Genomic DNA, 10704 nt, shown 5'->3' on the forward strand with positions numbered 1-10704 from the left:
CTAATCGAGGCCAGGTGTAGCTGACATCTGGTCCCCAGCCTCTGCCCCGCTCCCCCTCCCCCCTCGGGCCCTGCAGACCCGACAGGTGGCCGCCTTTCATCCTGCACTGCCGAGACAATGTAGGGAATTCCAGGGCGGGGGAGCCTGGCCAGCTGCGGGTCCAGACTGTGGACAGCTGCCTGCTGGGGCAGGGTGGGGATGGTGCAGAGCACGGGGACCGGAGCGGGGACACGGGGTCCTCCTGGTGAGGAAGAAGAGGTTTGGGAGGTGGTCAGAGGCAGGCAGGGCAGTGTAAGGGACCGGGGGGGGGGCAGTTTGGGGGAGGGAGAGCTCGAATGTCTGGACAGCGCCAGAGATGATGGACCAGGTGGAGTGGGGGTGGAGCCCCTGGGTTGAGGTTCCTGGCCCAGGATGTCCAGGTGTGATGGGAGCCATTCCCGTGTCCACTGAAGTCTAGAAGTCTGAGGGCAGGGCTTAGGGCTAGGAGGAAGGCAGTGGGGCCCGAGGTCCTCCCCCTGGATGGGTGGGGCCAAGTGGAGGGTCAGGGCCTGGGACTGCTGCCTCGGTTCTTGGCCGGACTCTGGACTTAGGTCAATGGAAGCAGGGCCTCCACACCTGGAGGCCGGTCCAGTGTCCAAGGGGCCTCCCTCTAGTCCCGCTGAGAGGACGGCTTTGGCGGAAAGGGCCAATCCGGAAACCTGAGGGCGGGGTCCTTGGGACCACCTAGGGCCCGCCCCAAACGTGCCTGGCCCACTGTGTCCCCTGCTTCCTCTTCCCCTACCAGCCAGTCCGGTCTTTACATGCTCAGCCCTGGACACCTCCTCCTGGAAGCCCCCTGGGCGGGCTGTCGGAGCGATCGCGGACTGAGTGCTTTATAGGAAGCCAGGGCTGGGCAAGGTGGCCGGGGCTGAGCCGGGACCCCGCCCCTAGCTCGGGCCTCAGACCCATCCCTCTTCTGCTGTCCTTTCCTGCAGCTTCCGCCCGTGCTCTGACCTCGTGGTGAGTCTCCCCCAGGGCAGCCGGGAGCACCCCTCCCTAGGCTGGATGCTGATCGCGATACGCCGTCGGGACCCAGACATCCTGCTTCTTGTCCTGGCCCCCCAACCTCAGCTTCCCCGTTCAGCCCCGGGGCAGGGGCATCCTTGGCCCAGCGGGACCCCGCTTCGCTGCCCCAGCTTCCGCTTAGGGACAGGGGTTGCTGCCTTCCACTGGTGCTTCCCGGTCTGCTCTGGGGCCTTCCGAACCCTGGACAAGCTCCCCGTCAGACTCCAGGCTTCTTGGTCCCTGTCTCTTGCTCCTGTCTCACTTCTGGACCCAGGCGTCCTTCTCTCCCCTCCCCCATTTAAGAGATCAGTGTTTTCTTCCCAAAATCCCAGGTCCTCTGCAGGACCCAAGCATCTTTCTGATTGTCCAGACGCCCCATCCTCGTCTTTCCCACAGGGTTCCAGAGCAGGGGCATCTTTGGCCTGGGATACCCCCACTAGGACTCATCTCCCCTTCAGGGACAAGAGTACAGCCTTCCCTTATCTGAGCTGGGTCCTTTGGAGTCCTTAACAAGTTCTCCGTCAGACCCTAGGCATCTTGACCCTCTGTCTCTTGACTCCCCTCTGTACTTCAGGACCCAGGTGTTGTCCCTCCCATCCCCCCACTTAAGAGATCAAGGTTTCCTTCCTTCCCAAACCTCAGGTCTTCTGTAGGACCCAGGGTCCCTCCTCCAGGCTCCAGTCTCTGTCGTGGCTCCCTGGTACCCCTGATCCTACTTCTCATCCCTTGACCCTGAGGTCTTATCCTCATAGGAACCAGGCTCTGTCTCCCACCCCAGAGCCCCAATATCTCCAGCTCCCCTGTAAGGACACAAAACTCCTGAGTCCATGATCTGAGCTCATCCACAGCGACTCAGGTGGCCTCACCTTCAAATAAGGGGATCCTCCCACCCAACCTTTTTTACCCTATCCCACCTCCCACATCTCTGTTACACAGTGTGCACAACCGCCCACTTTGTTCTACCTCCCAGACCTTCCCTCTGCTCCCCTTTTCTGGGTCTCTTGCTCCCCTGGCAACGAGTTTATATACTTTCTCCTTTTCCTGGGTACTCCCTGGTCCGAGTTTCTCTCCCAGCCTTCTCTTTTATTTTGGACCCTCTCCTAATCTTGGTTCTCCCCAGCCACCATTTCTGCTGCAGACCTAGTAGTCTGAACTCCTCCCTCCCCACCTCCAGTTCTGTCTCCTCACCCCAGACTTCCCCTTGTCTTCCAAGTATCCTCTCCATTCCCATGGATCCATCCATGGCTCCTTAGCCTCCTTCCTCCTCAGATCAAGCAGTCAAGTGCCTAGAGAGGGGTAAGGAACAGAAGGCAGTAGAGAGATGTCTGATTCAATCAGATTCAATGAAAGCCTGTTTGGTCTAGGAATCCCAGAACCTTCCAGTGTCTTGCCCAAAGGGAGAATGGCTGGGCTGGGGGAGGATGCCACACATTGTTTCTGTTCAGACCTTGTAAGTTTCCAAGCCTGACCCTAATGGCTTCTTCTTTTTGGTTGACTCAGTGCCTTGAGGGCAGGCTCTTACCTTTTTGGGACTTGGTCTTTTGTAGGACCCAGTGGGGATGGCCACAAAGATAAGATTATTTGGCCTCTGTGATGTTTCTACCTCTCCAGCTCAGGCTGCAGAAGATTCAGGCCTGACCCAGGAGGAAAGCAGGAAGCCAGCAGCAATGGCCTCCAGCACACAGAAGACCTCAGCCCAGTTTAAGTGCAGTCAGGTCACAAAGTTGGCATGCATCAGCAAACATGAACATTTCCAAAAACACAGAACAGCAAAAGAGAATTGAATGTGAAACCCTTAATCTCTCTGACATATAAATCTTGGTGGTTTCTTTATGCAATCCCCCAACCCCCCACCCAACACACATGTGTATTTCCTTTGCCGTGTGGAAACTACTTATAGTACAAAACTAACCAACCAACAAAAAACTTCACACATTAGTCTTGTCTGAATGAACCAGAGCGAAAGCCTTTCCCAACTGTTTTCTTTTACAGTGTTGCAGAAGTAACTGTTGGAGTTGTCCTGGTGGTTCTACTCACTTCATTCTGTGTCTGTTCAGACAAGCTCCCTCTGAATCCCTCCCATTTCCCATTTGTTTCCAGTTCTCTGTTACAACCAAAAGGGCTCCTGAGAATATTTTGGTACATATAGGACCTTTGCCTCTGTCTTTGAGCTCTTTGAGTCAGAAAGCTTTTGTTCAGCCCCTCTGAAGTTGGATTGAGTTTCAGAATCATAGCATCTCAGAAGTAGCAGGCAGCTCAGCAGTCCACACTTCAATCAGTGACCAAAGAAAAAATCCTTTCACTACTGGTGGCCCCTACTCTCATATCATGCCCCAAACCCCTTTCTGGCCTCAGAGTGGGAGGAATCAACAGCCCAGATGCCAAATACCAACTCTTCACTGTCCCTATTCTAAATTTCTTCAGTAAATTTTTTCCTCCTTTGGGTCACTGGCTCACTGTCTCCCTCTCCAACTGAACAGTTGCCAGCCTTTTAGGAGAATTCAGTCTGTATCCTGATGTTCCTTCAAATACCCTAACTTCCCAGTTCCTCAGTGTCTTCAGCTCTCAGGTCCCTTTATCACTCTACCTCAGCTAAGCACGGGAATGCTTATCCCTTTGATCTGGCCATTTCTGGAGAATTTTCTCTCTACTTAGAAGCATAACCATCATTTGGGGTTCAGTGTTTGCGGGTCAATGATAAGCAGCCAGATTGACAGCAATGACATTTTAAAGTGTGCTGAGGAAGATTGTTCCAGCTGATAGCAATTTTAGCTTTCTAGGGGACAGATTTGATTTTTATGACTTTTTAGGCTTGCCTAGAGTACACAGCAAATCGGCAACTTTCTGTGGCATCTTAGTATAGATAAGAAATCTCTTTCACGGGAGATGGAGAGGTAGGGAAGGGGGAATAAGCCAAGGGAAAAGAGGGGTTGATGGGGAATATTTACCAAGTAACTGGCAGAGTTTGTTATCTGAACGAAAAGTCATTTCCTTTTCAAGGGCAGGAGAGGAGGACGAGAAATCAAATGGTTCTCCAATTATAAAAGTAGAACTTTTAGACAATCCATCCAATCCAATCCAATAAACATTTATTAAGCACCTGCTGGTGCCGGGCACTGCTAAATTAATAAAAAGAATTAATTTATAAAATTAATAAATTAATAAAAAGACAGCCCCTGCCTTTGAGGAGCTTACAGGTGGAGATAACACACAAAAGGAGGCAGGAAAAGCTGTCTGGGGTGGGGGAATAGACCACCAGGGGGTGCTGAACCAGTGGCATCTGCAGAAAGGAATAAGATGAGCCCAGTTTTTGCCCTCTGTCAAGGACGGCAGTGGGAGGAATTTGGAACTCCACCCCAGTCAGAGGGGAGAAGAGGCTAAGGGAGGTGGTATCAATTAAAGCAGGAGTAAATTGCATGAGTGATGAGCTTAATTTGGGAGGGGCATCACCAGTGGAGATGCAGGGTTAACAGAACTATCCAGACCAGACTTCAACTAGTGGTTTGACAATTTTACAGTGTCTTTAGATAGTTTGTTATATTTTATTCTTCCTTCAATAATAGTTGGTCTATTTCCAGTATTAGACCCCTAGCTTGTTGAGGGATTTCTTAAGTGATAGTACATGAAGATGTTGAGAAATGATTGTACTTCCCATTTGCCCCATACCCTTCCATGATCAAGACCTCTCAGATTCCTTCGTCTGCTATATCTATTACTATCAGATGTCTCCCTGTGCCTTTCTACTCCTAAACCTATTCTCCATTCACTTTAACCCCTCTACTCACCCCTGATTGGTTATATGCCACCCCAGTCTTGACACTTTAGTAAATTGTTGTTCAGTCACGTCCAACTCTTTGTGACCCCATTTGTGTTGTTTGTTTTTGTTTTGTTTTTTGGCAAAGATGCTGGAATGGTTTGCCATTTCCTTCTCCAGCTCGTTTTACAGATGAGGAAGCTGAGTCAACAAGGTGAAATGACCTGCCCAAGGTCACACAGCTGGTATATGATTTAAACTCGTCTTCCTAACTCCAGGCCCAGCTGTCTATGCACTGTACCAACTAGCTACGTTCATCCCCCGATTGGTTATCTTCACTGTCATCCCAGTCTTTACACTTTAGTGAACTAGTTCAACTGTATACTATCCTCTACTCTCTGATTCCTCGTTCTCTTGTCCTCCCACCAATCAGTCCTGTAAAAGATCAGCCTTAGAGTACTCCCCTCACCTGCCTCCTTTGAAACTACTCCCATGCTCCTGAATGGAGCTAGAGAAGTCACCAGACTCTGCTGCCTGGATCCACCCTAAGGAAATGTCATCTCATCTTACCTCAAGGGGGCCTTCCCCTCCCTTTAGCTAGAGACACACTTCTTTCTCTCTCCCTAAACTTGACCCTCTATCCCACTCAGCACTGGGGCTCTTCCCAACCTTCTTTTCTCTTCAGATTTCCCATGGCAGCCCATTCTGTCACCATCTCAGATGAGGACCTTGACTCATATTAGACCAAACAAAAATAGGCCATTTGCCCTCAGTTCTCTCTTTCTTTCTCCTTATTTCCCATCTCCTTGATGTCATCTCCAGTGAACTTTTGCTTCACTCCAGTCTCTGAGAAATTGGCAGCCCTCACCCTTGATAAGACCCATCTTTATGTGCCTTTGATCCCATCCATTCCTGTTTTCACTAGGTTGCTCTCATCATTCTCTGTCTCTCTGTCTCTCTCTCCCTCCCTCTCTGTCTGTCTGTCTCTCTCTCCCTTTCCCCCTCTCCTCATTGAAATCTCTCTTGATTGCTAACTTTCATTTCCTTTTTTTTCTTTCACATCACTGCTGTATTTTTATTTTACATTTTCTGTGAAGCTCTGATCTTTTCATCCATAATGCTTAGAAATCCCCATATTTCATTAAAGATCCATTTTCCCCACCTATTTGATTATATTCAGTTTTTGTGGCAGAGTCATCATTGGTTATAAACCTGTATCTTTTGCCTTCTGGAATATTGCATTCCAAGCTCTCTGCTCCTTCATGGTGGTGGCTGTTGTCATATGTGATCCTTTTTGTAACTCTTTGTTGCTTTAATTCCTTCTTTCTGACTTCTAGCAGTATTTTTTTTTTGGCCTGGAATCTTAGATTTTGGCAATAATGTTCTTGGGAATTTTCATTTGGGGATTTCTTTCATGAGGTCACTGGTGGATTCTATTTCCATTTCATTCTCTTCTTCTAATATATCTGGACACTTTTATGATTTCTTAAAATGTGATGCTTAGACACCTTTGGGGGAGTCATTGCTTTCAAGTTTTCTGTTGATTATTTTTCATATATTTAATCTTGATCTGTTTTCCAGGTTAGTTGATTAAAGATTCCTTATTTTTTCTTCTATTTTTCAGCCTTCGGCCTTTAATATTTCTTGTCTCATGAAGTCATTAACTTCCTTTTGGTTCATTCAAGTTTTCATAGATTCAGTGGCTTGGGTGAGGTTTCATATTTCTTGTGACAAGCTATTAAATATGTTTCCAATTCTTGCTCACACGTGTCTCATTTCTTTTCCCTCCTGAATGTCCTTCTGATTTTATGGACTCTGACACTGTGTCTCAGCTGCAGTTTCACCTGAGAACTTCTCTCGGTTCCTGGGACTTCCTCACCTTGGAACATCCCTCTGCCATGCTGGCCCACTTCTCCCACTGGTAAATTCCCCCAAAATGTCCGGGTGGGAAGAAGAGAAGAGAGTGACTAGTGCAGGTGAGATGGCCTGGAGAGAACTGAGGAGATAAGAGATTGAATGGAGGTCACAGTGAGGATGAAAAATAAGGTTTTATGTAGGAAGGCAGAGGAAGAGAGGGAAATAGAGAAGGGAATTTCCAAGTTCTTTAACGTGGAGGGGCTGCGTTTATGGGAGCTGATAACATCGAGGGTTTACTCTGCAACCTTCTTTATTGAAGTTAATGATTTTCTCACCTGATTTCTCTGTTGATTCCCAACAGTCAACCACAATGTCAACAGCCAATAGAGAGAAGCGAATGAGACGTTCATCTGGAACTGGGGTGGGTCTCTTTTTTTAAAGCAGTTCTTCTACAGGTAGTCCAATTTCCTTTGCTTGTGATTATATTTTATATATTGTCAGGCATCTATTGGGTGTTGGGTTGAATTGGGTGATTTCTTTGTGTTAGGCAATTCCGTGGAAGCTCCCTCTCCTGCAGGTGAGCACCTTCTCTGAACCTTATGGGCATTTCCTAAAGTACTGAGAGACTGAGTGACCTGTCTAGTGTCACAGGAAGGCCTTGAATGCAGGTTTTCCATCTTTCAAGACTAGCTCTCTATCGCCTACACCAAGTGGCCTTTGCAGTTCTGGACACATAATCACATCAATACTATCTCTGCTACTGGACACTGGAGAGAGCACATCAGGCTTTGCCTGGTGGCTCTGCTCACCATCTCTGTAACATTGCAAACCAAAATCTCTCTCCCTGGTCACACTTCCCTCCCCTTATTAGAATGTAAGCTCCATAAGGGCAAGGACTGTTTTCAGTTTTGTGCTTGTGCTAGAGAAGCTAGGGGGTGCACTGGAGAGAGTGATGAACCTGGTGTCAGGAAGACCTGAGTTCAAATGCAGTCTTAGACTTGGCATAACTGCATGATCCTGCACAAATCACTTTAACCCCTGTCTGCCTCAGTTTCCTTATTTGTAAAAATGGGATAATAATATAACCTATCTCTTAGGATTATAATCAGAATAAAACAATATTTGTAGAGGGTTTTACAAAGCTTGAAGCACTGTATGGTATGAATGTTATTGTAATTAACATCATTATTGTTCTTCCATTTGCACAACTCAGCATGTACTGCCTAACAAGTGATTTTTCATCCCTTTATAAGTGATACAAAAGATCTTTGGAAACCCCAAAGCTCAGTGTAAATTCAGCCTTGCTGCCTGGCTCAGCTGTAGGGATAGAGGCTACACTGAAGGATTCAGTACTTGTGGACTGGCAGTGTCCAGTGGGACTTTGGGAGTAAAGGGGAAGTCCTCCATTGGTGCTACCATAGTCAGCGTGATTCAGTTACTCTGAAATTGAGCATTGGAAAGAAAATGGCAAGGACTCTGTTTGACACCCAATGGAAATAACAGCTGATTCATCCTGGAGCGGGCCTGCCATATTACTTCTCATTGGACATTAATCATTGGAACGTTATGCTCCTCTAAGGGGTGGGCACAAATGGATTTGTTGTCATAGGAATCAGTGACATTCAAGGATGTGGCCGTGGACTTCACCCCAGAGGAGTGGGGATGCCTGGGCCCTTCTGAGAAGAAGCTGTACAGGGATGTGATGCTGGAGAATTATGGGCACCTGGTCCATCTGGGTGAGAACAACTTCCCTGGGCGGGGCAGATTCTACCTGTTGGATGGACTTTCTTTAGGCAATGTCCTGACAGCCCAGTAGTTATTGTTTGTCCAACGGAGATCTCAGACTGCTAGTCCTTTGGCATCTAAGAGACAGAGAATGCTTGTGTTCTTAGCTCCTGCGTGAAGGACCTTTCGCCAATTCTACCACCAGGCACTGTCCTAGGGGATAGAGACCCAAAGACAAAACAAGACCATTCCTGCATGGAGCTTATGTTTTATGGGAGGTTTTTGCTTTACAAAAATGAAAACTGACCCCCAATTGACCCTGTATCTTTTCCGCTCTGTTCCCATAGGTCTAAGATTGGCCCCAAAATTTCAAGTGCTGATACCCAAAGATCTGACATGATTCCATTCTTACATACTACAATGGGTCCCATCTAGTAAATGGATTTTTTTAATGAGTCCAAATCCAGTCTAAGACAAAATTTCCCATGATTGCTAAGAACAGAATACAAAGCATCATTGAGGGGCCATTTGTCCTCTGATTTATGGACGTGCCTAGCTCCCACTTCTCCCTGAAAAGAGAGGTACTAAGATTGAAAGCTGAGCTGACTCTTTGCCCATCTCTTTGCACTTTCCTATGAGCAGGACTCGCTGTCTCCAAGCCAGATGTGATCTGCCACTTGGAGAGAGGGAGCCGTCCTTGGAAGCCAGTGATTAAAGTCCCAAGGAACAGCTTTCCAGGTGAGTGAGTGTCCATCCAGCCATTAGGTGGTCTAGTCAACCTATTGTGTCGTCTCAGTGGCGACAAATCCGCAGTTTGAATCCTGGCACTTAGTAGCTGTGGGACCCAGCCCCCAACACTGAGCTTCTCTGAGACTCCATCAGTCAGTTAATAAACATTTATTCAATACCTGCTCTGTGCCAGGAACACTTACATTTTCTTTTTCATTTTCTTTTATTTTTGGTTCCAAATTCTATCCTTTTCTACACCACTTCCCTCATCCATTGAGAAGGCAAGAACTATGACATCCATTACACATATGAAGTCATGTAAGACATTTCTGCATTAGTCATTTTGTAGAGGGGAAAAAAAGCCAAAAAAATACAGAAGAAGAAAAAAATGTTTCTATCTGGTGTCTAAGTCCATCGATTCTCTCTCTGGAGGTAGATAGCACTTTATAGCCTGAGTCCTTCGGAATTGTTATGGAATTGTTGTTGATTAGAGTAGTTAAGTCTTTCACAGTTGATTGGTTTTACAGTATTGCTGCATAAATATTACAATATTACTGTGTGAATTGTTCTCCTGGTTCTGCTCACTTCATTTTGCATCAGTTCTTACAAGTCTTCTCGTGTGTTTTCTGAAACCATTCCCTTGGTCATTTCTTACAGCACAATTGCATTCCATCACAATCATATACCACAACTTGTTTAGCCACTCCTCAACTGATGAATAGCCCTCAGTTTCCAAATCTTTGCCACCACAGAAGATTGCTTATATTTTTGTAGATATAGGTCCTTTTCCTTTTTCTTTAATTTCTTTGCTGTATAGACCTAGTAGTGGTATTGCTGATTCAAAGGGTGTGCAGAGTTTTATAGTTCTTTAGGCATACTTCCAAATTGTTCTCCAGAATGGCAGGACTAGTTCACAGCTCCAACAATAGTGTGTTTAGTGTCCTTATTTTCCCACCTCCCCTTCAGCATTTGTCATCTTAACCAATCTGATGGGTGTGAGGTGGTATCTCGAGTTGTTTAATTTGTATTTCTCTTCTTCGTGATTTAGAATAGTTTTTCATGTGACTATTAATGACTTTGATTTCTTTCTCTGAAAACTGCCTGTTCTTATCCTTTGATTCTTTATCAATTGGGGAATGGCTCTTATTCCTGTAAATTTGGCTCAGTTTATTATATATTTTAAAAATGAGACCTTTCTCAGAGAAACTTAATGCAACAATTTTCCAGTATCCTGCTTTTCTTCTAATTACAGCTGTACTGCTGCTGCTGTGTATATACGTGTGTGTGTGTGTGTGTGTGTGTGTGTGTGTGTATAAAAATTTTAATTTTATGTGATCAAAATTATCCATTATACCCTCTGTGAACCGCTCTATCTCTTGTTTGGTCATGAATAGATCTGACAGGCAATTTCTTTCATGTTCTTCTAATTTGCTTATGATAGTACCCTTTATATCTAAATCATGTACCCATTTTGAGCTTTTCTTGGTATATAGTGTGAGATTTTGATTTATGTCTAGTTTTTGCCAGAATACTTTCCAGTCTTTTTTATTCTTTCTTTCTTTCTTTCTTTCTTTCTTTCTTTCTTTCTTTCTTTC

The 10704-nt window shown here is 46.2% G+C and overlaps 1 protein-coding gene across 11 annotated transcripts in view; it reads left to right on the top strand.

Annotated features, from left to right (window-relative positions):
* Nucleotides 1-546: 546 nt before the first annotated feature.
* The window catches only part of LOC114042387 (tigger transposable element-derived protein 1-like), a 33301-nt gene continuing 23143 nt past the window's right edge, over nucleotides 547-10704 (top strand). For 2 of the 11 annotated variants that reach the window (XM_027861080.1, XM_027861081.1), the window contains exons 1-5: nucleotides 547-999; nucleotides 6631-6719; nucleotides 7017-7076; nucleotides 8265-8391; nucleotides 9023-9118. In XM_027861080.1, coding sequence (XP_027716881.1) covers nucleotides 7026-7076; nucleotides 8265-8391; nucleotides 9023-9118 — 274 coding nt within the window. In that variant the 5' untranslated portion in view covers nucleotides 547-999; nucleotides 6631-6719; nucleotides 7017-7025. Of the gene's footprint in view, nucleotides 1000-6630; nucleotides 6775-7016; nucleotides 7111-8264; nucleotides 8392-9022; nucleotides 9119-10704 lie in introns of those variants that run through there. The other 9 variants (XM_027861078.1, XM_027861079.1, XM_027861071.1 and 6 more) reach the window with 7 other exon arrangements.

Source organism: Vombatus ursinus, unplaced genomic scaffold, assembly GCF_900497805.2.
Source record: "Vombatus ursinus unplaced genomic scaffold, bare-nosed wombat genome assembly UNPS02014417.1, whole genome shotgun sequence".
Lineage (NCBI taxonomy): Eukaryota > Metazoa > Chordata > Mammalia > Diprotodontia > Vombatidae > Vombatus > Vombatus ursinus.